The sequence below is a fragment of the Brachyhypopomus gauderio genome, chromosome 2, assembly GCF_052324685.1.
Source record: "Brachyhypopomus gauderio isolate BG-103 chromosome 2, BGAUD_0.2, whole genome shotgun sequence".
Lineage (NCBI taxonomy): Eukaryota > Metazoa > Chordata > Actinopteri > Gymnotiformes > Hypopomidae > Brachyhypopomus > Brachyhypopomus gauderio.
In genome coordinates, this window is record NC_135212.1 from 13,348,909 (window position 1) to 13,375,458 (window position 26,550).

The window sequence follows — 26,550 nt, forward strand, 5'->3', positions numbered from 1 at the left end:
TGTTACTGTTAAAAATGCACTTCTAATAAAGTGAGTATTGGAAAAACGAATTTTGCTGCTGAATGTAACTACTAAAGTAACTTGTAATCTAACGTAGTTACTTTTAAAATCAAGTAATATGTAACGTAACTAAGTTACTTTTAAAAGGAGTAATCAGTAATCTGATTACTTTTTCAAGGTAACTAAGCCATCACTGTAATAGGTTTGAATTGTGAAAGCCCTGAATAAAGAGCATTTCCTTGAGCAGAAATGTTGTCTTTTGACACCTCTTCTACTATAATATTATCATACAGCCTAGTTATCTCTATAGGGTTATAGGATAGAAATGTGTAAATGAGAATGCAGCATTTTAGTACTTTAAGTTTTCAGTGTTGCATTGACACCACATTATTCATGTTCCTCTAAATGACTCGGCAGCAGCAGGAGGTCTTACAGATGTTCAGTTGTTCTTCTGTGTACTGGATTGAACAGTCAAATAACTCCTTGTTGAACAGAAGCTTCCTGATTGTTTTTAAAATGTAGCTGATATCCAGAGTTGTATAGTAACGAAGTAGAACTACTTCGCTACTGTACTTAAGTACTAAAATGCTGTATCTGTACTTTACTGGAGTATTATTTTTTTCTCCTAATTCCACTTTTACTTCACTACATATTTTCCATCAGTTTAATACTTTTACTCCGATATATTTTTTACGTGCTGTATAGTTACTGTATAGCTGTATGCTATGTATACTGTATGCTGTATAGCTGTATAGTTACAATTATATACATGTTAGCTGGCGCTGTCACCGGGTCAAGCGATCAGGCTGTCTTATGAAAACTGCGCATGCTCCGGTCGCGTCTCGTTAACTCTGCTGCTGCCTTCACTGAACACTTGAGCTTCGTAATCTAGGTTCACTTGACACGCTGTTACTGCGGCAAGGGTCTGCGCGGCAAAAATGATGCAATCGCGGTGGCTCCGCCCATACGCGTTAACCACGCGCGCAGTCGCGTCGCGAGGTCGTGCACCTCTCGATTTTTGTGCGTGTGAAGTTACAAGGTGGAATTCATGCACTTGTACGGCACTTTGAAGGTCCATTTTCAGTATTTTCCAGCACCTTCAGCTTCATTTACATATTTATACAAATACACATATATTCGAAATTATTCCAAATAATTAGCTTTTTATCTCATTAAAAGAGATGGTACCGTGTTTGGTAACAGCAGAAGAGCGCAGTAAGCACTAGTTAGGTTAGATATCTTAGCTAACTAACCTAATTATGTTCATGGCGTGCTGCAGAATTCACTTACAGTTGTGATCAAATTTATTCAACCCCCACTGAAATAAAGTGTTTTGGCCAGTTTGACATTGATTTTGATCATTTCAGTCATCTTATTTACAATTATATCAAAGAGGCACTTATAAATTAGACAAACATAACATAATATTTATGATGGAATAACCACAAATGTCTTTACTGTGCTCACATCATTATCAGTTTTATTCAACCCCCTAGTGACATTATTTTTTAGTACTTAGTACAACATCCTTTTCCAGTTATGACAGCTTTCAAGCGTGAACCATAGCTTGACACAAGTGTCTTGCAGCGACCTATGGGTATCTTAGCCCATTCTTCATGGGCAAAAGCCTCCAGTTCAGTCACATTCTTAGGCTTGCGCACTGCAACTGCCTTCTTTAGGTCCCACCAGAGGTTCTCAATTGGATTTAAGTCTGGTGATTGCGATGGCCACTCTAGAATGTTCCAGCCTTTCATGTTCAACCATGCTCTAGTGGACTTGGATGTGTGCTTCGGATCATTGTCCTGTTGGAAGGTCCAACGTCTCCCAAGCCGCAGGTTTGTGACTGACTCCATCACATTTTCCTCCAAGATCTCCTGGTACTGAAGGGAATTCATGGTACCCTGCACACGTTGAAGCTTTCCTGTACCATTAGAAGCAAAACAGCCCCAAAGCATAATTGACCCCCCGCCATGCTTCACAGTAGGCAAGGTGTTCTTTTGTTCATAAGCCTGGTTCTTCCTTCTCCAAACATAGCGCTGGTTCATTGTCCCAAACAGTTCTAATTTACACTGCAAAAACAGCACTACTTGAAATAAGCTAAATATTCCTAAATATGACAATTTATTCTTGTTTTGAGAAAAAAAATCTGCCAATGGGGTAAGCAAAAGTTGCTTGTCTAGAATTCTTAAAACTAGCAAATGAATCTAACTTGTGTATTTTTAAATTAAAGAAAATTGTGCTTCTTACAAGCAAAAATTGCTTTTCTTAAGAAATATTTTTTTTAAATGAGTGTGACAAAATCTTGATTAAGCTGATTTCAAGATTTTCTATGCTTAATTTAAGAAAATGTGACTCATAACAAGAGTTTTGTAGAAAATCTTTCCTGAAATAAATTATGCTTTCTTGATGTCTTGCTGATTTAAAGAATTATTTGCTTACTTTAGGATTTTACACCTTAATTTAAATTATTCATGTAACAAAAAAAGCTTACTACAGGACAAGTTTTCTTAAAACTAATTGTTTTTTTCAAGACAAACAAGACAATTTGTTTTATTTTAAAATCAAGGCACTAGAAGCATTCTTGATTTTTGCATTTTTATTAACACAGCAATAGGTCAGCAATTGTATTTTGACAGTCTTTATATGTCCATCCAAACAGCACGCCTAACATTACCTAAATTTTTAGCCGGGTACTGTGTAGCATTGCCACTAAGTGCTTAATCCAGATACTCAAATGGGGAATACTAACTACTAAGATCAAAAATACATTTCCCTGCAGCATAAAAACCAATATTCTAACATATGGTTTCCATTATCTCAGAAGAACATCTTTAAAGATCTCAGAAACAAACATGTGTTGAACCACTTTTCTGAAAAAAACAAACACAGGGAAGTAGACTCTAAGAGAGACTCACTCAATGAATGACTTCCACTCACCAAGCGCCTTCTTGTAAGAGGGGGTTGAATCACTGTCATGGATGGAATCTTTGAGTATTTCAGTTTGCAAGATAGACAGCAACGTGGAAATGTACTTTGGGTATGTGAGGTGTAGGGCATAGTAATATGCCATGAGGTAGAGCAGTCCCTCATAAAGATACTTTCGGTCAAAGGTGGTCACTGGTGTGGTTCCAACAGCAATCATGCAGTTGCCTTCAGAGACGAGCAGAACTGGGCAAGCCAGGGGTCGCCGACGAAGGTAGCCTTCATGGTCTTCTGAAGTCTACATGCCAGAAAAGAATGAGGATGATTAGAGCAGAACCTCAACAAACACACACCCAACTAAAACACCTAATAGTCAAATGATAATAGTAAAAACTGTAACTATATATTAAGCAGATTGTGTGAATGTACATTACAAGTACCAGACGTACTACAGCAATTTTAAATAAAAAGGTACAGAAACAAGCCCTTAATGATATGGGGGAAAATATCCTTGTGATTTTTCTGCATATTATGTGATTGTGATTTAATCTTAGGTGCCAAGAACTTCACGTACATCACAAAGACACAGCTGAATCTACCATCATTGGAGAACTTGGAGCCACATTACAGCCTAAAATTGACTCATTATTCTTTGTAGGTTTTATTAACCTCAGGATATCATAGACCTGAACCTTAAGAATATTTAGAGCATCTCCACTCAGTAAATTTCATAAAGTGAAAGCATGATTAAGTGCAAAGTAAACAATAATTGCACATATAATATTGCATTCTCACCTTTAGGACATAGAAAAAAGCCTCACAGATGCTCAGCTTCTTAGGTGGTAGTGTGCTGGAAGGGAAGAGCAGTGGAAGGGCTCTGAACACAGCTGTTGCATCTTCCACTGGTTTGACAAAAGACAAATAAAACGATCAATCACAGCGAATAATGCAATATACAAAACATAAACTTAGACAAATCAAGGTACTGTAGAATTACCTCCATCCAAAGTTTTTGGAGGCTTCATTACTTTCTTCATGACACCATAGAACTGCACCTTTGAGTAGAAGATTTCCCATCTATCCTTCATCTCAGATATGTATCTGGAATTGGATGGTTGAATAATCCTCTGCAGCTCATCCAGGACCTGAAAAATACAGACAGAAAAGACTGGCTCTATATCTGGTCTTGACAATAACCACTTAAACACGAGGGCTATAGTATTTAAAGAATTGGAAAATTATATAAAAGTTTCCCTAAAGGAATGCTGGGATGGCTAAAAGAAGTGAGTACTGCTTACATGGTCCAGTTCTCTGAAACAAGGGTATGCCTCTAGAACCCTCACTGGTCTGTCTTGCTCCTTTATTGCATCAGAGTTAATTAATTGTCTTCTACTCTCGTACTCCAGGTTAAGCAGTTGGGTTACAGCAGCTTTGTTTGGTTTCTTAGTCTTGTATATTTCTTGGAGTCTTGTAGTGTCTTTCCTGGGTTTTCGGACTGTCAAAGAAGTCAGCTGAACCAGCTAAGCACAGAGCAGATGTGTACAATTCATTTGCAGTGTCTATTAATAATATTCACCCCTTGGATGTTTTACCCATTTATTACTTTTCTAAATCAATCATGGTCAACAAAATTTGGCTTTTTGAAAGAGAAAAAGGTACAAAAAACCCTTTGTAAAGTGAAAACTAAATCCTACAAACCGATTAAATTAAAATATGTGATTGCATAATGTTGACAACCTTTAAAGTGGCTGACCAAATAACACACGTTACTACAGGGTAGAGTTGGACAGAAAGATTAAATACAGATATAGACAGTGTATTTACACAGGGCTAATTTCACATAAAATTGCATAAGCACTTTAGGTCTCTAGAGATGCAAGAATGTATAGCAAAAATATCAGTAAATTGTTGTAAAATTTAAAATGTGTGCATTTGATAAATTTGTAGGCCATTTGTTTAAAGCCAAAATGAAAGAAAACCACCAACAGCCCTTCTACTGGGTATCTGGTAAGTGTGTGTTGGTAAAATTAATTTTAACTGCATAAAAGAAACTGGTGTGTCCTCAGTTTTTTTCAATAAGCAATAAAGCAGAACTTACTTCTTCACATTTGTGCACTGCAAGCCATAGAGCTCGACGCCTCAGGAAATGTTCAGGACCAGGAAAGAGATCTTTGATGTCATCTCGGGACAGTGAAGACAGCAGGTCTTCTCCAACATTTGCTTCTGCAATAGAAGTTTCCAATTATCACTAGATTACATAATCCATAATTCGTGTTATAAATAGGTACAACATTGATGCATATCATTATCATTTTAAATTGTCTGGACACTGTAACGAACAATGTGCTCTCAGAGAACGCAGCTGACGTCACGCCTGAAAGACCGCCAACGAACCCTAGCCGAGTGGAAGCGGACGTGTGCGTGTATTGATGGGACTCCTTTAAAGCCATTTTTTAAAGTGCATTTTTCCTTTAAAATTGTTTAATTCAATCAAGTCTAACATAAAAAACAAGGTTATTTCTCAATTATTTGTCTATATGCTACTACTGCTTAATTTCTGTATGTTTTTTTTTATATGGAGTTATGAGAGTTATGAGTCTCTCTCTCGCTCACTCTATGTGTGTGAAAATACGGAGTTTTTGTTTTTATAATCTAATAACAGTCTCACACTATGACTGATTCCCTGTACTGATGCGAAGGTGAATGTGCAGATTAATATATAAAACGACTCCGATAGCCGCGTATCGATTAATTTAATTAATTTCACCGAGCTGTTCAAGAACCGGATCTTTTGGAAACGACTCATCACTATTATGTACTGGAAGAGGTTTTTCGGGCATAAAGCACGTTATACAACAGCCGTACACATTAACATTACCTAAAATTAACAGCCTCCAAACATTACCTTTCAGGGGTGGGTTTCCCGAAACGTTCGTAGCGCCAAGTACTTCGTAACCTCGTATGAAACGTATGAGGTTAAGAAGTACTTAGCACTACGAACGTTTCGGGAAACCCACCCCTGACCTGCTCTAAATAGAATTTCAACTAGATACACAACCGCTTAGCGCCATTAGATCACGACAGATATTGGATAGTCCTGCCCTGTCCGGGACCATGCTAATATGGCCAAACCTGGTGGAAACTTTTAAAGACGAATTTTGAAAATGCCACAATTTTAATTGCCATTAAATCATGACGTTTTGCACACTACTGTTGAAAGAATTCACAGAGACTGAAACTGAGAACGGCACAGGAATGCTTTAATAACTCCCTGCATCAAGATGTGCCTAGCCTAGCATGCTAGCGACATAACACAAAATAGATTAACACTAAACAAAGAAAAAAACTGTTACATACCTTTCAGAGTGGAAATTGTTATTTCGTCCAGTTTCTCCATAACTTGCCTTCAATTCTTCACTAGTTGTACCATGAAATCACATCCAAACTTGAACCTCAGTAGCACTAACCCTACAGTCTAACCGTCGTCTTTAACCGTCGGCGCGAAAGTTGTAACGATACCATCTCCAGGAGTGTGGGGGAGGGGATGGAGATAGTTTAGTTCACGTTTTATTTATAAGCATATATATATATATATATATATATATATATATATATATATATATATATATATATATATATATATATAATATAATTTTTTTTTTAAATAAACGAGTGAATGTGTACTATTATTTATTCCAGCTTTTGTAAGGCGACTTATGATAAACCGTATACCTCTTAATAGACTAATCCAGGTTTTCTTAGGTTCATGGGTAAATGAGTTCACAGACCAGCAAAGCAAAATGATTTGGCGCTGTGTTATATGCTTCGTTTTTGTGGGTCTGACCCTCAAATCCTACTCAGTCATATTAGTTCTGCACATAGCCATAGTCCAGATTTCCATGTAGTTTGTGGTATAGATGGATGTGTCAAAGAGTATCGTGTTTACAACATGAAGAATAACTCATTAATTGTGAGTGCTGTTAATTATAGTGGTTTTCCTGTATTTGGGCTTGTGTGAAATATTTATGTGATAAATTCATCATTACATTGTTTTGAATTACAACAGTATAATACCATTTGCTATGACAGATTACATGTCATGTAAAATTGAGATTCCAAACATGGCACAAGCAACAGAACTGATTATAGATTTGATATGACCTATGCTGTCATATCAATATATTATAAATATCTCATCTGATATATTATAAAAGGTACTCTGTTTTACATGGATGGATTGGATCATTAGATGGTGGTTTTGGACAGTTTTACAGCAATTTAAAAATTTTTTATTGTGGCCATTTGTAGCAAGAGACTGACATTCGAACGCTGTAGTTGGTACATGATTATTATGGTGAAGATTTGCTAAAGGTGTTCATCTGTTTGACCTGGCCTAAAGTGAACGCTATGAGTTGTGCTGTATGTTATGTCTTTCAAATGGGGCTTGCTTAACTGTGTTTTATGTTTACCAACTGCTTTGAGTCTTGCAGCTTTTGTTCATGTAAGACCACATGTTGTATGAAACATTATGACAGCCATTATTTCAAACTTGAGTCATTAAGTACATTTCTTAAAATGAGAATTTGTTTAAGTGGCCTTATTCTTTAAATAAGAAGAATAATCTTATTCTTATTCTAGAATTTCAACCAAACCATAGTCATACCCTGTAATTGGTAAATAAAGCTCAAGATGAGCTGAAATATCTTATTTAGAAAAAGTTAGACAAATGTTCTTAGAATGAGCTTAATTTTCTTGTACAAAACTTGCTTGTTAAGAATATTTTTTCTTTTTAGACAAAAATAAGAAATAAAGTCCATAAACAAGGGTTTTTTACTTTCTTAAAAATCGTTTTTTGCAGTGTAGTTTCATCTGACCACAGTACACTGTTCCAAAACCTTTGTGGCTTGTCCACATGACTTTTGGCATACTGCAGTCGACTTTTCTTGTTCTTTGGAGTCAGCAAGGGGGTGCGTCTGGGCGTTCTGGCATGGAGGTCTTCGTTATGCAGTGCGCGCCTTATTGTCTGAGCTGAAACTTCAGTGCCCACATCTGACAGGTCTTTTTTCAGTTCCTTAGCAGTCACGCGGGGATTTTTCTCCACATTACGCTTCAGGTAGCGCACAGCAGTCGCGGTCAGGATCTTCTTTCTGCCACGACCAGGTAACGTTTCCACTGTGCCCTTTAACTTGAACTTGCGAATGATACTTCCGATAGTGTCTCTTGGAATATTTAACAACTTCGCAATCTTTTTATATCCATTGCCATTCTTGTGAAGAGCAATAACCTCTTCTCTTGTCTTCTGGGACCATTCTCTTGCCTTCACCATGCTTGGAAACACACCAGTAGATGTCTAGAAGGAGCTGAGTATCACAGTCCTTTTAAATCTGCCTAATTGGTGCTTATCATGCTTGATTGCTGCTCGTTGACATCCACAGATGTTTTCAATACCTGATGGAAAACACTGGAATGAACCTCTGTTCTTAGGAGTGGTAGTCGTAAAGGGGTTGAATAATTGTGTCAATGAAGAAATCACAAAAAGGCCATTTAATACTTTATGACAAAAAAAATTGATGCTATCTTAGTTGCATTTAGTTCTTTAACAAGTCCTTGTAAGATTTCATTATGAACACAATTACAAATGTGCACTGAATTCCATAAAACCCTTCGCAGCATTGGGGGTTGAATAAATTTGATCACAACTGTAACATTAGCTGGCAATAAAGGCGACGTGCTGACTAATCATGTGCCCATTTTATAGTGTAGTGTTTTTATAGGGTAAGGGCATTTATTGGGGGTAAACGCAGGGCAGTAAGCTCACCCTTAGAATCCGACGGACGGATTTTACGTCCAAAATACACCTCGTTTTCTCAGCTAAATTATGGCGAATTTGTACTTTTGCGTCAAACCTACAACGTAGCGGGACATAGGTTATCTGATTTTTGTGTACGAAGTGTTAACCCCAGTTTTTTAAGTACATACAGAACACTTGTATTTGTGATCTTTGACATCTTTGATTTGTAAGTGATTGTCACGCTACGGTCCCCGAACCCTTCCTTTGGGGCGTGTGTTAACGTTGTCTGCGTCTATTCGTCTGCGTCTGTGTACCTCCGTGGGTGCGGGTGCGTCTTGTCATTATCCGTCTCACCTGTGGCTCGTCTCGTCATCACGTGGGGTTGATGTGGTCTGTCTATTTAATGTGCGTTCGCGCAGTGTCTTGTGCTCGTCGTTGTCTAATGTTTGAGTCTACACGTTACGTGTGTAAGTGTCTGTTTAGCGTGCGCTATTGCGCAATAACCTGTATGCATTAAAACGTGTCGTTGTGCCTGTGAAGCTGGATTTGTGTCTCGTCCTTCGCCTCGCACCCAACGTCACAGAACGACGAGCCGTCAGAGACACAACAAGCCATGCCAGGCTACACCACCCGGCCAAAGAAGGGCAAGAAGCCCAGCAAGCGCCGCCATGCCTCTGCTCCTGCCCAACACCGCGCCGCCACCGTTACTCCCGAACTTATGGAGCAGGACCCTTTATGCAGCATCATGCTGCTCCGGGCTCGGGAGGCCAGCACTGGGGAACTGGCGGAGTATTTCCGCCAGACCGCGGTGCGGATGTGGAGGGAGCGACACCCCTCTCCCACCAGAGACCTCTCGCCCCTGAGGGTCGGCTCCCTCGAACTCTGCTCCACAGAGAAGACCCCTGAGAGCGAGTTCAAGGGGGAGGAATCGGAGGGCGAGGAGGAAGAGGAGGATCAGACTCCCTCGGTTTGTTCCGCCTCCACCGTGGACTACGGCGAGGAGGAGGATTACCCTCCCTCCGTGTGCTACGCCCCCACAGTGGATTATGGTGGGGGAGAGGGGAACGAGGAGGACTACCCACCGTCCGAGTGCTCCGCTCCTGCCGTGGGCTACGGCGAGGAGGAGGAGGAGGAGGACGACGATTACCCTCCGTTCGAATGCAACGCACCTGCCGTGGGCTACGGTGAGGAAGAGGAGGAGGAAGACTATGATTACCCTCCGTCAGAACGCTCCTTCCCCGCCGTGGGCTACGATGAGGAGGTGGAGGAGTTAGAGTCGGAGGAGGAAGGCAGTCCGCCTCCCTCTGAGTGTTCCGCTGGGACTGTGAAGGGGAGGTGGACACCAGAGACGGTCCCATCCTCCGATCGTTACGGTGGAGAGAGGATGGACTGCTCCCGGGGTGGCAGCCCGGAGCAGTCCATGGAGTGGGACCAAGGAGAAGAGGAGGATGAGATGGAGACCGCAGGGGATCTCCCAGGCGGTCCGCTCGGGGCGTCTACCGGCCGCGCTGCACCCGGCGCCTACGCCGGTCGCGCTGCACCCGGCACGTCCGCCGGTCGCGCTGCACACGGCACGTCCGCCGGTCGCGCTGCACCCGGCACGTCCGCCGGTCGCGCTGCACCCGGCACGTCCGCCGGTCGCGCTGCACCCCGCGGAGGGTCTGCTGCGAGGACCGGAGGAGGACCGTCCGCTGCAGCACCGGCAGCTCCCGATCTCTCTCCCCTTATCGCTCTACTCCTGGCGCGTAGTCTGGCGCCTGTTTCATGTTTGTGTATGCCAGTGTTCGTAAGTCTTCCCATTTGTGTGCCTAACCCGTTTTTCCCTTTCGTGCCACTATGTGTAAGTGTACCTGTGTGTGTGTTTGTGAATGTCCCGTTAAATGTGTCTAACGTGTTTTCCCCCATCTTCCCAGGGAGGGTGTTCTAGACTGTGCGTGGCGGACTCTCCGCCGAGGGCGTTCATCTCCCAGACGCAGGACTGGGCGCTTCAGATCCGCCCATCGACGTGGGTTCGGGGCACTCAGTCCTGTTGGCACCCCGGGACGGGTAGTGCCCTTGGTGGGGGCGTCTGTCACGCTACGGTCCCCGAACCCTTCCTTTGGGGCGTGTGTTAACGTTGTTTGCGTCTATTCGTCTGCGTCTGTGTACCTCCGTGGGTGCGGGTGCGTCTTGTCATTATCCGTCTCACCTGTGGCTCGTCTCGTCATCACGTGGGGTTGATGTGGTCTGTCTATTTAATGTGCGTTCGCGCAGTGTCTTGTGCTCGTCGTTGTCTAATGTTTGAGTCTACACGTTACGTGTGTAAGTGTCTGTTTAGCGTGCGCTATTGCGCAATAACCTGTATGCATTAAAACGTGTCGTTGTGCCTGTGAAGCTGGATTTGTGTCTCGTCCTTCGCCTCGCACCCAACGTCACAGAACGACGAGCCGTCAGAGACACAACAAGCCATGCCAGGCTACACCACCCGGCCAAAGAAGGGCAAGAAGCCCAGCAAGCGCCGCCATGCCTCTGCTCCTGCCCAACACCGCGCCGCCACCGTTACTCCCGAACTTATGGAGCAGGACCCTTTATGCAGCATCATGCTGCTCCGGGCTCGGGAGGCCAGCACTGGGGAACTGGCGGAGTATTTCCGCCAGACCGCGGTGCGGATGTGGAGGGAGCGACACCCCTCTCCCACCAGAGACCTCTCGCCCCTGAGGGTCGGCTCCCTCGAACTCTGCTCCACAGAGAAGACCCCTGAGAGCGAGTTCGAGGGGGAGGAATCGGAGGGCGAGGAGGAAGAGGAGGATCAGACTCCCTCGGTTTGTTCCGCCTCCACCGTGGACTACGGCGAGGAGGAGGATTACCCTCCCTCCGTGTGCTACGCCCCCACAGTGGATTATGGTGGGGGAGAGGGGAACGAGGAGGACTACCCACCGTCCGAGTGCTCCGCTCCTGCCGTGGGCTACGGCGAGGAGGAGGAGGAGGAGGACGACGATTACCCTCCGTTCGAATGCAACGCACCTGCCGTGGGCTACGGTGAGGAAGAGGAGGAGGAAGACTATGATTACCCTCCGTCAGAACGCTCCTTCCCCGCCGTGGGCTACGATGAGGAGGTGGAGGAGTTAGAGTCGGAGGAGGAAGGCAGTCCGCCTCCCTCTGAGTGTTCCGCTGGGACTGTGAAGGGGAGGTGGACACCAGAGACGGTCCCATCCTCCGATCGTTACGGTGGAGAGAGGATGGACTGCTCCCGGGGTGGCAGCCCGGAGCAGTCCATGGAGTGGGACCAAGGAGAAGAGGAGGATGAGATGGAGACCGCAGGGGATCTCCCAGGCGGTCCGCTCGGGGCGTCTACCGGCCGCGCTGCACCCGGCGCCTACGCCGGTCGCGCTGCACCCGGCACGTCCGCCGGTCGCGCTGCACACGGCACGTCCGCCGGTCGCGCTGCACCCGGCACGTCCGCCGGTCGCGCTGCACCCGGCACGTCCGCCGGTCGCGCTGCACCCCGCGGAGGGTCTGCTGCGAGGACCGGAGGAGGACCGTCCGCTGCAGCACCGGCAGCTCCCGATCTCTCTCCCCTTATCGCTCTACTCCTGGCGCGTAGTCTGGCGCCTGTTTCATGTTTGTGTATGCCAGTGTTCGTAAGTCTTCCCATTTGTGTGCCTAACCCGTTTTTCCCTTTCGTGCCACTATGTGTAAGTGTACCTGTGTGTGTGTTTGTGAATGTCCCGTTAAATGTGTCTAACGTGTTTTCCCCCATCTTCCCAGGGAGGGTGTTCTAGACTGTGCGTGGCGGACTCTCCGCCGAGGGCGTTCATCTCCCAGACGCAGGACTGGGCGCTTCAGATCCGCCCATCGACGTGGGTTCGGGGCACTCAGTCCTGTTGGCACCCCGGGACGGGTAGTGCCCTTGGTGGGGGCGTCTGTCACGCTACGGTCCCCGAACCCTTCCTTTGGGGCGTGTGTTAACGTTGTCTGCGTCTATTCGTCTGCGTCTGTGTACCTCCGTGGGTGCGGGTGCGTCTTGTCATTATCCGTCTCACCTGTGGCTCGTCTCGTCATCACGTGGGGTTGATGTGGTCTGTCTATTTAATGTGCGTTCGCGCAGTGTCTTGTGCTCGTCGTTGTCTAATGTTTGAGTCTACACGTTACGTGTGTAAGTGTCTGTTTAGCGTGCGCTATTGCGCAATAACCTGTATGCATTAAAACATGTCGTTGTGCCTGTGAAGCTGGATTTGTGTCTCGTCCTTCGCCTCGCACCCAACGTCACAGTGATATATAAAAACAATTGATAATCAAACTTTGATGGCTTTCTTTAATTAATTCAAAACACAATACTTGTACTTTTTACTTTCAGTACTTGAGTAATAAATTTTAGACTAAACTACTTGCAATACTCAAGTACAAAAAATGCTGAATACTTCTGTACTTCTACTTAAGTAAAGTTTTTAAAGAACACTTCAACTTCTACTCAAGTAAATGTTTTGATAGAGTACTTGTACTTTTACTCAAGTATGGGTCTCGAATACTTTATACAATACTGCTGATATCACAGTTATAGATTTTTCTATACAGCTGTTTTATGGATATGTCCATAAAATAAATAGGTTATATTTGTTTTAAATTTCTTCTAAACACAAGTCTTGGACTTGCTCTTCCTCATGTTTACAGACCTCACTGGGCCAACACTCCTGTGGACACAGACTGAGGGCCCCCACCACCAAATCACCAAAGTGTCAAAGTTATGAGATCACAAAGCCACCAACATGTCAGAGATCCACCATCACAACATCATCAATATAGTCCTTTAACACAAGCTCTGCCATCATAATGATGAAAGAAACAGAAGGAACCTGCTGAGACTTCCTCCTTTGAGGAGCACATTTCCGTCAGGACATGGTTTCTGTTACCTCATTAACCAAACAGCACAGCAGCCTGGGGGGGGATCAAGGTCAAAGTATTGGACATAAATGTGCTGAATCTGTCAGAGACCTTGTTGTAGCTCCACTCCGGCCTCTACCTGCTCCACTCTAGACGTGTCAAATCTCTGCTTCCCTGATTAAACATGCTATACATAGCACATTATTTCTGCTTTGGTCTTAGTGAAATCATGCTTACTCATTAATGCCATGTCATGGTGTTCCACAACATTGATCTCCTTGTTCAATGTTTGTCTCTTGATTTTAAATCTAGTCCTGGAAATCGAATTAATTGGTAACTGACCAGTTAACTATCAGTCGACTTGACTGGTGGTCATCATCTTCAGGTGATTCATCCCTGTCGGTCTGTTAGTACAGTTGGAGGTGATCAAATTCATGTCTTCTTCATGGAATGGGTGTGTCAGAGGATCTGAAACAGTCCTAAAGAATAGAATTATCAGTATGCCAGCGTCCAGCAAACACAACAGCTCTACACTGGCTCCTGCAGGTCATTATCAGTCTGCCTCTATCTCACCAATCACCACCACTTACTGGACATTATGTGGATGTAATTCCTAATAAAACTGACAGAGGCAGTATAGTGAATGTTGATTGGAGGAAGTTTTTCAAGCACAGCAGGTATTGCAGGAGGTGTTACGTGTCAGTGGCATTGTCGAGTTGAGAGTGGTACACCACCAAACAATATCCAGGCAGCTTCAGTCGTGTGGTCAGAAACCATACACTGTTTGAGACTTCAAGGTAACAGTTGGGCTATATCTCTAGCTGTAATCTTACAAGATGTTTCTAAAAATATTTTCTAATAAATTAGGTGGTAAGTGTATGCACTCCATTGTTTGTATGTTTTGAGCAGTGGTGTGTGTGCTAGTTGCATTTTCATTAGTCTAGTGAATGTTAACCAGTCAAAAAACCTTCAGCCCACACGCGTATCCTTGAGCAATTAACCTCAGGTGGGACAGCTTTGTACTCAAAAGCTTCCGTTTGATAAGACGTAACTATAATCAAAATCAGCAACTGACTTCAGTGTCCACAGTTTCTATTTGTAAACAGTTTCTACTGGTGCAATGAATCTGCATTTCATAAATGGAAAATAAAGTCCATCTCTGTGCCGAGATCCCTCTCAGCTTTCTACACTGTGTTTTACTGATGTTACTCCAATTGTGTTGTTCAGGCTCCTAGCTGACCTATCAGCTAAACATTCATATTTCTCGGTTTTCAGACCTTCCTGCTGCTCTGACTTCTCCATGTTTTAAGCACACTGATTTCTTTGGTCATTTCCTGTCACTCTCTATTGCTCTGCAGACCAGAATGAAATATGCTCTTTACCAACTCTGTTGAGCTTTGATTAATTTTCTGAGGGCTTCAAATGCTTAATTTAGTTTTCAGTGTCACATGACTTAAATGTCAGCCCATATCCTACATCATCAATCATCTGGATCATTTTAAAGATGATTAAGTCGGAGTTTAACAAGCTGCTCAAAATAATGGCTCTGGTTCTTCAGAAGCAGGTAACTCTTGGTGACTGGGTTCTTACGTACTGAAAAGGGCTATATAATCAATTTTAGCAAATAAGCTAAAACATCACAATCCTGTGTAATGACTGTGCTGTAAGATCCTGTTCTCCTGGGTCCAAGACCAAGCCAGTGACTCTCTATGCTAGAGGGAACTCATCCATCTCAGGGAACACTGACTAAGGGTTTATGGGTATGACACACATATATGTGCGGGGGGGACAACAGTAATACAGGTAATCATATATTAAAGGTGCCACAGAATACAAAACTGTGTTTAACTTGGAAAAGTTGAATGAGGAGTTTGGTATACTATTGACAAACCTCAAACTCTACAAAAGTCCCTCTATTTCGCGGTTTGACCTTTGCAGACTCGCTGTTTCATGTGATTTCAATAAATATTAATGTAAAAAAAATTTGGGGGGATTATTGCTCTTGCAAAATTTGAAATAATTTTGTAATTCGATGCATGATACTGTTTATACATATTTATTACAGATGTGTAATGCACGCTGTATAGTAATGTATGGTTTTAATTAATTTTGTATGAAGAAATCACAAAATGTATAAAAATTAGGGGTGGGCATAGATACATTTTTAAAATCTAGATTAATCTCACTGAAATCTTGAAATTAATCTAGACTAATCTAGATTAAAATGGCTCATTCAGAATATGCGTGCTACCCAAGTAATGACTAAAAGTCAGTCTTTGAGATAGGCCCATGCTTATGGGCCGGAAGCTAGTGGCAATCCATTGAGCGAAGAGAGTGGTAAACTTGTCTGATAGAGCTGCGATGACCTTGCCTTGGTTGCACCTTGAGTATGGTGGCGACTCTTCCCCTGGGCTGCATCAATACTTGACCCAGCATCAGCAGCATTAGCAAACGGGTGCTTTGCGTTTAAATGGTTCTTCAGACTGGTAGAACTCCTACAATAAACTAATTCCACGTTGCATAAGGTGCAACTTTAGTCTTGTCAGTGTCTCCATTAGGTAGCGTCTTAAAATAGAATTTTCCATAAAGCAAACCTGGCGGCTTCGATCCTGCATCCATGTAAGCACATATGCGATTTGTTGTGGTAGTCTATGTAATTCACAGGTTTGAAAACTCGTTCTCGCCCCCTACTGTGCAGTTTGGTTAGGAATACACCCGAGCTAAACTATCAAGGTGAAAGTCATCATAGTGTGCTTACCTATTTTGACCCAGTTCCCAACCCAACTTTAAGAATAGATTAATGGCTATATTTTTTATATCGCCCTATAAGAGTATCACATTATCAAACGCCATTAACGCCGATAACGGCCCACCACTAATAAAAATGTATTAAAATGTATAAATATATATTAAACATATAAATTCTAACATAAAATAATATTAAAGCAAAATCCCAGGTGCTGATTGGCTGTTACTGTGGCGGCGGCCTGTTCTCTTTAGCTGTGCGCAGCATCACGATCTCTCGTCTTGTGTTTCACTTCAGCATATGTCTCCTACGTGTCCGTGTAGTGTCTTATCTGCAGTGTACGTACTGTATTTGAGAGATTTTTGTAGAAACTGAAATTTTATGAACATTACAGTATACATTTTTTAAAAGGTACAGTACATGTACATTATGGAAAAAGTTATTAAGAGAGTGGGAAATGTATAAGGGATTATAAAGTCTTAAAATAATGTGTTCCTACTACCCGTAAATTCCACTATCCCGGGAGTCTGAAACATGACCCCTGTGATAAATGAGGGACTACTGTATTAACATCTCCTTCATATGTAAATTCCACATAAGAAAAGTGTCATAAAATTGATCAATCTCAAAAATCTTAGACCGTTACATAAGAATCTTAATTGATTTACTTTCCTACTGTTTGCATGTACCTGCCCACGATCTACTGCTGGAAATATTAAAATGGACCGAAACTTCACACACACGTTTATTAAACATATAAAACACACACACACACACACACACACACACACACACACACACACACACACATGTGAAGTTAAATAAAAACTGAGAAGCAACACAGATACCATCAACACTTAAATGCACTGAAAACAACCAGAAACAAGTGCAGTACATAATGATAACGAGACAAAAGACACACACACCCCAAGACACACGGAAACGCATAGACACACCCGAAGGGAGAGGTCAGTGTTGTACCGTGACAGACTATAGACACGCCCAAAGGGAGGGGTCAGTGTTGTACCGTGACATACTATAGACACGCCCGAAGGGAGGGGTCAGCACTGTACCATGACAGACTATAGCTAGCGAAATCACTCCTTCTAGCTAACATCACCTTCACTACTACCAAAGTGGAAACAGCTATCATAAAACACCTAATTATTTTGATGAGTTAATCAGTATTACCACCAGCTTGTTCAATTCTAGTCCCAAATCATATGATTGTATATGGGCATGTGGGACAATCTGAGTGGTTCCACAATCAAATTATTATACCTTCTATATAGACAACAATCAAGTATTGCACCTTCTATATAGACACCAGTGAAGAATTAAGATATTTAATAAATGTGTTCTTTGGCATATTTAATGAGGACATCACATAAGCTAACAAAATAAGCACATTTGCTGGGCTCTTTTAGGCATTTTGTGCATGAACATGACAAGTACTTAAACCAGTCACAGACATCTATCTCTCTCTGATCATTGCATTTACATTCATGGGACAGTTGGATTACCTATTTAGAAATTAATGTCCTGCCCTGCAAAATACACTCATAGGCCTCGGTGTGTGCAGACTAAACCCAGATGACATTACAGTGATGAGGTGCTGATCCCTCTTGGTGACTTGTCATTCCAGTGACAGCCTGTCACAGTCTGATCTCTTCTGTAAGCATCCCTTAAACCACAAATGGTTATTTGGAGCACATGTCTGTAGCACCAGTGTGAAATGACTGGAAATGGAGCCATTCGAAGTATACGTTTCCATATCTAATTTCAGTTCTTGTGCATAGTGGTGATGCAGTTTGACACAGCAGCTGTTTATGTTAAAAGGATTTATATCATGTAATCAGCGTTCACTTTGTGGAACCAGAATTAACGTATTACGCTGTGAATTAGTGGCGGACGGTTGGTCCTGCTCTCATATCTTCACTAAAGGTGCATTTCTCTTGTCAATACTGTGTGAGTAGTTTTATTCTGTACCGTCCCTGCAGAGTGTGTGATTTACTGCACCTGCGTCCGCCCCTGCGTGACTGACCTCATCCTTCCCTCAATCCTGCGCTCCGTTTCTGCCATTTTCCCCAGTGCTCTTTTCATTCCGTTTCTCGTTCTTCACAGGACCTCCAAGCCACAATTTGTTTGATTCTGGATCCTTTTTTTAATAAAGTGGAGATGTATAACCTGGAGCTTTGATGGGCTCTCCGCCAGCCACAGAGTCTCTGATGATGAATATGGTCATTCTCATTGTAGGAAATATTGCATTGCTGAGTAACTACATGCTTTTTATCTACTGAACATGGCATGGGGAGATGAAGGAGATTAGGGAGAGGGCAGAGACTCGGGCGGACGTTTGAAGGCATCTCAGCAGCAGAAGAGGTTTGGCGGTGGGGGTTCTGGGTCAGCTTGAGAAGAGGAGCAGTGAGGAGCACTTCCTGCATTCTGCTTCTCGAACATGTGGGTCGTTTTCCAAATGGTCAAACTTGTGCCAGGCACATCTCCCACCTGTGTTTTCCAGGTGATGTTCTTATAATACAGAGCTGCAGTTACAGAAACCTGTCACGGTAGGGCCAGACCGCCTCCACAGGGGAGCCGCCCACTTCATCTCACAACACCAATCGTAAACTCCCTTGCTCACAATCACCCGCCTACTAATCACTCCGCTTAACCAACTCATTAACACGTACACCTGTTTCACATCACTGCTGCACCCTGTATAAGCCCACAGGTCTCGCCAGTCTCCGCTCTACTCCGCGCGAGCGACCCGCACCTGTCCCTGTGCTGCTTTCATCACACCTTCCCACTCACAGGCCAACTGAGACATGACTGAGACAGAGTTTTGAGCCGCTTTGCTCCTCTGTTCTACACTTATCTCTGAGTGTTTTGTTGTGTGTGTTATAGAAATGACATTAAAGCTGCTTCTGCCACCCTGTTACAAAACCAAAAAGAGAGATTATACAGCCAAGCTACAAAACAACTTATTTGATCTCATAGAGTGAAAAAGTAATGCACTAACATGACATTATTTATAGATAATTGGGAACTATTTATGATTCTGTGAAATCTCTAAAGCACTAATGGAAAATTTGAACAGGTTTCCTACTTGTCTTCTTGACTGTTTGCTTTTTTTTCTTATCTGTATTTTTCCAAATTGTCCACACTCCATTGATCTGGAGACAAGCTTCATAATTCTTCATAATTGTTGGTTTCTTTCTCATTTCCTGCATGCTGCTCTGTCATGGAACCCATTTTGCAGCTATCACCACACCAGAGAGAAAATGTTGATCAAAATGAGCTTCAGTGACCTTCAGAATTACACAACCACTGTGCAAGGCTCTCAAATCACATGCATGGATTTACAAGGAATTATGGAAAAGGACATTGGCAGCTTTTGTGTTTAAGTGGGTTGCTTTGGATTTGAATATTTTAATATCTGAATATTTGCATTATTTATTTTGAATGGAAGCATGTGGTATCCAGTTAGATTGCATGTGCTCATTGAGCTGTTTGTCTTCACAGGCCTCTATGATGGTTTGTGATTTCTGCATTTAATGTTTTCATGCAGTATTGATGCACACTGTGGAACACACACACACACACACACACATTTACATTTTTGACATTTAGCAGATGCTCTTATCCAGATTGACTTACAAAATTGCTTAGTCATTGAATGTATCCACAACAGTACAGTAGGTGAAGTAGAACACTCTTGAAATACAGGAACCAATGCTGATACCTAGAAGTGTGAAATAAGTATATAGTATAGTGTTATGGGTCACAAAAGATAGGTGTCCTGTAAAACAGGTAGAATAAATGAGGACAACACAGATTAAGATATTCAGTGCCTTGTCCTGAGGTTGCAAATTCTTTCAGTCCAAATGTAAGCTTGATAAAGTATAAACAATGCAAATACAATTCTATTCATACCGATAATAAACCACTCATATATAAAATTAATTCACCCTTACATAACATTAATACTAATACTGTGAAAATATCACATTTGCATGTTCACCCAAAAGAATGAAAGGTTACTTTGCCTGAACTGTGCGATCTTAGCTGCTTGGCAGACCATTATATTAAAACATTCATACTGGACAGATTTACACCTTCTGGTGCAACCTGGACACATCTTCAGTGATGTAACTGGGATCATGGGGTGTTTCGAGTGTAACATCAGACACCCCCAGGTGACCCAGCTGTGAGAGATCAGACCCTGACTTGTGTCCAGGCAACGTGGTCTGCCAAGCACCCCCCCCTCCTCAACCAGAGCCAACGTGAAGCCCTTTCAGCAGCTTCCATAAAATTGCCCTTTCTATCCAAAATCCTGGAAAAGGTTGTATCTAAGCAGCTGATATCATTTATGGACAGACACAACATCATTGACAAGTATCAGTCCGGGTTTCGTAGATTCCATTCAACCACTAGTTTACCTCAGCCAGCTCGCCTTGTACTTTTAAGTGTAAAAGTTAAAAAATCCTTTTGCAAATCTTATTAACATGGACATTTGTTATCAGATAAACACCAATACAGATGTTTGGATGTCAGGTAGAATAAATGAGGACCACACACACAAAGACGTTCTACTCAAAGAACTACTGCATAGTAATACAGAACCTTTGCTCACTATAATTAACTCTTCTCTGTCCTTTATTTCCAAAGTTCTAGAGAAAGTAGTTCTCTACTTTTTTAGACAGAACATGTGCTTATTTCAGTCTGGATTTAGACTCCACCTGTCACATCTAGACCCACCCCCACCTGTCAAAGCAGCAAGAAGCATTTGGCCAATATTCCTATTACCATAGATGGTTTTTCAGTAATCTACTGAAAAAAGCTTAGGTGTCACTATCGATTCTGATCTTTCATGTGACACACACATGTGCAATGTCACCAAGGCTGCCTTGTTATTTTTATGTAATATTTCCAAGCTGAGACATTTACTGTTGTTATCAGATAGAGAGAAGCTGGTGCACACTTTTGTCTCATCAAGATTGCACTACTGTAACAGTCTTTTAATTTGATGCTCTAAAGCGTCCCTAAAGAAACTCGTACTGTATGCTGCAGCCAGCATCCTAAAAAGTCTTATTAGTCCTACTCTCTCGGCATTGCACTGACTTTTCGGTAAAATTCTTCTGTTGACCTTTACAGCATTATATGCACTTGCCACACTATGTCTGAGTGAACTCATTGTGTACTATAACCCATCTCACCTGCTGCACTCTGACAGTGCAGTATTTCTCTTAGTTCTGAAAATTAGCAAAATGACAACCAGAGTCAGACCCTTCTCCTTTAAAGCCCCACAGTTATAGCTCCAATCAGAGATTCTCACATACTTCCAATCTTTAAATCTAGATTTAACACGCACCTATTTAATCAAACCTTCAGCCTTCTTGGGGGGCCCAGTCATTGAGTCTTCTGGTAATCTGAAGTAACCCAGTAATCTTTGATTATGTCATCCAGCCGTGTCATGCGTTCACTCTTGGTGTGATGATGATTTGGGTGTAAAGCAACATCTCAGTGACCCTCATGACTGTGGTCACCTCGAGGTCCCCTTAGTTACAGTGGGGAAAATAAGTATTTAGTCAGTCACCAATTGTGCAAGTTCTCCCACTTAAAAAGATGAGAGAGGCCGGTAATTGACATCATAGGTAGACCTCAACTTTGAGAGACAAAATGGGGAAAAAAAATCATTTTGTCTGACTTTTAAAGAATTTATTTGCAAATAATGGTGGAAAATAAGTACTTGGTCAATAACAAAAGTTCATCTCAATACTTTGTTGTATATCCTCTGTTGGCAATGACAGAAGTCAAACGTTTTCTGTAAGTCTTCACAAGGTTGGCACACACTGTTGCTGGTATGTTGGCCCATTCCTCCATGCAGATCTCCTCTAGAGCAGTGATGTTTTGAGGCTGTCGGCAGGCAACACGGACTTTTAACTCCCTCCAAAGGTTTTCGATGGGGTTGAGATCGGGAGACTGGCTAGGCCACTCCAGGACTTTGAAATGTTTCTTACGAAGCCACTCCTTTGTTGCCCTGGCAGTGTGCTTGGGATCATTGTCATGCTGAAAGACCCAGCCACGTTTCATCTTCATTGCCCTTGCTGATGGAAGGAGGTTTGTACCCAAAATCTCACAATACATGGCCCCATTCATTCTTTCATGTACGCGGACCTGTCGTCCTGGTCCCTTTGCAGAGAAACAGCCCCAAAGCATGATGTTGACACCCCCATGCTTCACAGTTGGTATGGTGTTCTTTGGATGCAACTCAGCATTCACTGTCCTCCAAACACGATGAGTTGTGTTTTTACCAAATAGTTCTACTTTGGTTTCATCTGACCATATGACATTCTCCCAATACTCTTCTGGAACATCCAAATGCTCTCTAGCAAACTTCAGACGTGCCTGGATATGGACTGGCTTAAGCAGGGGGACACATCTGGCACTGCAAGATCTGAGTCCCTGGCGTCGTAGTGTGTTGCTGATGGTAGCCTTTGTAACGTTGGTCCCAGCTTTCTGCAGGTCATTCACTAGATCCCCCCTTGTGGTTCTGGGATTTTTCCTCACCGTTCTTGTGATCATTTTGACCCCACGGGCTGAGATCTTGCGTGGAGCCCCAGATCGAGGGAGATTAGTAGTGGTCTTGTAGGTCTTCCATTTTCTGATTATTGCTCCCACAGTAGATTTCTTCACACCAAGCTGCTTGCCTATTGCAGATTCAGTCTTCCCAGCCTGGTGCAGGTCTACAATTCGGTTTCTGGTGTCCTCCGATAGCTCTTTCGTCTTCACCATAGTGGAGTTTGGAGTGTGACTGTTTTATTCCCAAGTCTTTGAAACAGTCCACAATTAAACTTTGTGCCTGGCGGTTTTGCTTAGTTTTACTTAATTTGTGTTACATACCTATTTTAAGTCCTTTTATGTTTTTATATGTTATGCATTGTATGTACAATTTTCATGTTTTTATTGACATTTTTCATTTTTGTATTTTATTTTAGAGTTGTAAAGCACTTTGAAGCAAAGGCTCAAAAAAGTGCTATATAAATAAATGTAAATTTACATTTACATTACATTTACATTTACATTTACTGTTTGAGGTTGTGGGCAGGTGTCTTTACTGTTAACGACTTCAAACAGGTGCCATTAATACAGGTAATGAGTGGGGGAAAGAGGAGCCTCTTAAAAAAGAAGTTACAGGTCTGTGACAGCCAGAAATCTTGCTTGTTTGTAGGTGACCAAATACTTATTTTCCACCATTATTTGCAAATAAATTCTTTAAAAGTCAGATAAAAAATTTTTCTCAATTTCTCAATTTTTTTTCACATTTTGTCTCTCATAGTTGAGGTCTACCTATGATGTCAATTAGCCTACAGGCCTCTCTCATCTTTTTAAGTGGGAGAACTTGCACAATTGGTGACTGACTAAATACTTATTTTCCCCACTGTATGCTGCTATAGATTAACTTGCAGAAGCCACATGCTAATCACTGGCATGTGTGCTATATATGTGGATATTTCATTCAATGTTTTGTAATCCTATTCGTAATCGCCCAATAGCGGATGGTTTCCCTTTTGAGTCTTGGTCCTCCCAAAGTTCCTCCTAAACCCCTCCTAGGGAGATCTTCCTTGCCATAATATGACCCATGCGCTTTGTAAAGCTGCTTTGTGACAACATGTAAAATCGTTATATAAATAGCTTTTGGCTTTGCCAAAGATGTTCAGTGTTTTGTCCCAAAGTTGCTTCTGAAGCAGGACGTATGTGGGGAATTTGCCCCCAGAACCATCCCAGAAGTGACATCCATTAAAAGTTCTACAGGCCATGTCACCATTTGAGATAAATAATATAAGCCGACATATAACCTCTCACCCAGTACTCTCCCCGCTGAGATGGCTACAGAGATATTTGAGGGGGGGTTGTGTACAGGCCATGTGGTGTTGGGGCTGCCAAGAGACAATGGGAGAGACTTCTAGTAACCCCTGAGGAAATGAGCAACCATGTGAGAATGTAACCAAGAGAATATATTGAATCCCAACCAACAACAATAAAAAAAACGTTTCACCCAATACAGACACCCAGTCAGCAGACAGTAAGTCATTCCAAACAGCACAGCAACAGGACAACGCTAGGACGTATATATATATACATATATATATATACGTGTTGTATCCATGGACTATATAACCCAGACTTTGATTGACTCTGGTGAAAGACGCCCTACGGCGTGAGGGGGCTCTTGTGGTGAGAGCCACTGCAGAAGCAGATAATGATGCAGGTGTTTTCAGGTCCAATGGAGTAGATGCTTGAAGACTCCACGTACCTTATAAAACATGAAATCTCCTGCTGTGAAAGTGAAACCAGTCTAGAACCAATGCTGAGGTAGTCTTAGGAACAACAATAGCGCATTTAGCAAATACTGTAGTATAGTATAGTATAATATTGTTAGTATATTATAGTATAGTATAGCTGTATATCAGACCTGGATAAGTGGAATAAGACACACAGGCTGGAGCTGAATGGAAGTTGATGTTAGTATAAGAATGAGATTATGTATGACTGAAAATTGGGTAACAAAAATATGTAACGCAGTAGAACTTTATTTTCATGTGTTAGACAACCATCGATTCTGTAGCCAACTAATGCTGATGTAATGTTCTCGACTCTCAGAGTCGGACAGCATGGCGTGCAGTTTGTTGGCTCATGGTGGACATTTCTTGAGGTCCATGGAATACACCAAATCCAAGAAATGTCAACCAGAAACAGTCCGACCTCAGAAACCATACAGGAACACACCTTAGGATCAGCTCCCTCCAACAGCACCAGCACTGTGTGTGTGTGTGTGTGTGTGTGTGTGTGTGTGTGTGTGTGTGTGTGTGTGTGTGTGTGTGCGTGCATGTGTGTGCGTGTGTGCGTGTGCGTGTGTGTGTGTGTGCGTTTGTGTGTGTATGTGCATGCAAGAATGCAGGCAGACATGCATTCGGGAGTAGCACAGAAGAACACATTTGATGTTTATATAATACACCAGGACATCATTAAAGTACAATAACAACAGTAAGAGAGGCCAGGTAGACCAGCATTGCTTAACTGAGTGATATACCATTCACCTTAGTGACATCAGTACGCACATACACACACAGTTCAAATGTTTATTTATAAGATCAGGCTGCCTGGCAGTTTATACCTGTGCTTTTCCAGGAGACCAGTTTGCATTCATCAGGGCCCGGGCAGCCCTGCAAGAAAACAAGACCTCTTTTTTGGGGTAACAGATTTACAGTCCAATTTAAGACCTGTGCTTTGTGGTAGACGCCAAGGATTTATGTTCTGGTGTTTTCAGTGGCAGTACAGTGTAAGGTTGTGTCAATTAGGCGGTTTTTGAGTGCAACTTTTTGAGAGTGAGTCCATCTCTCAGGGGCCTGTATGATCCTGTATGATTCTTTTGAGAGTGAGTCCATCTCCCAGGGGCCTGTATGATCCTGTATGGTCCTGTTTGATCCTGTTTGATCCTGTTTTATCCTGATGCTGGCCCTGTTTGGGCCCTTAACTCCATTTTCCTGTGCTGTAAGCTACATTTCTGGGGCTCTGAGTCGTTTAGAGTCACAGTGACTTCAGCGGATTTTAAAGGTTGATAATTACTGTCCCACTTAAGTCCATCTAAGACTTTCTTCATATCCCCTCTTTCTCTTCCCTTCTGATATGATTTACATTACTTGTCAGCCTCAGTGAGATATTTAGTATTAATTATTGGAATGCTGTTATGCCTCTAATCACCTGTCGATTTATTACAACTTTGAATAAAATATATGTAGAAATATGTCTCACTGCTGAGTATCATCCAGCGTCAAATATTTTGTTCATATCAAGATTTCTTTCTCTTGCTCACTAACTTGCTGGCATCTTCCTGTGTAAAGGTGCAGCTAAGATGTTTTTTTCTAGTTGGTCCTGAATCATCAGTTCTGTAATAATGGCTCCTTATACTGGACCAAGCCCACGCTGCTACGCCTACTCTCATGTACTCAAATAAAAACCAATTAGCAAAGATTAGTGTGGAGCTGGTGTAATAAACTGACCTTTAGGCCTTCCTTGCCAATACGTCTCCTCCACGCCTCCGAGCTGTGGCGGGCATAATGAGGACAGTCCGCAGTGGAGCTACTACGCCAGAGGGGGAGCCGTTGTGTGTAGAGATGGCGCCTGTCTCATTTCGTGTAGCTGCTCGTCTCTCTTGGGGATTAATAGC

At 42.5% G+C, this 26,550-nt stretch overlaps 1 protein-coding gene across 1 annotated transcript; it reads right to left on the reverse strand.

Annotated features, from left to right (window-relative positions):
- Window positions 1–2,552: 2,552 nt before the first annotated feature.
- LOC143488663 (uncharacterized) lies at window positions 2,553–6,475 on the reverse strand. Its single transcript, XM_076987529.1, has 6 exons — window positions 6,280–6,475; window positions 5,021–5,145; window positions 4,221–4,442; window positions 3,920–4,067; window positions 3,718–3,824; window positions 2,553–3,220 (listed from the first exon to the last, which is right to left on the reverse strand). The coding sequence occupies exons 1-6, from the start codon at window positions 6,317–6,319 to the stop codon at window positions 2,912–2,914; spliced, it is 951 nt and encodes a 316-aa protein (XP_076843644.1). The 5' UTR covers window positions 6,320–6,475; the 3' UTR covers window positions 2,553–2,911.
- Window positions 6,476–26,550: the final 20,075 nt, after the last annotated feature.

Excerpts from the sequence above, each read along its gene's own strand:
- LOC143488663 (XM_076987529.1), bottom strand. The coding sequence starts at position 6,319 with ATGGAGAAACTGGACGAAATAACAATTTCCACTCTGAAAG. Across the intron at positions 5,146-6,279 it reads AACAATTTCCACTCTGAAAG|AAGCAAATGTTGGAGAAGAC; the intron begins GTATGTAACAGT and ends CTTCTATTGCAG. Across the intron at positions 3,221-3,717 it reads CTTTTTTCTATGTCCTAAAG|ACTTCAGAAGACCATGAAGG; the intron begins GTGAGAATGCAA and ends TCTGGCATGTAG.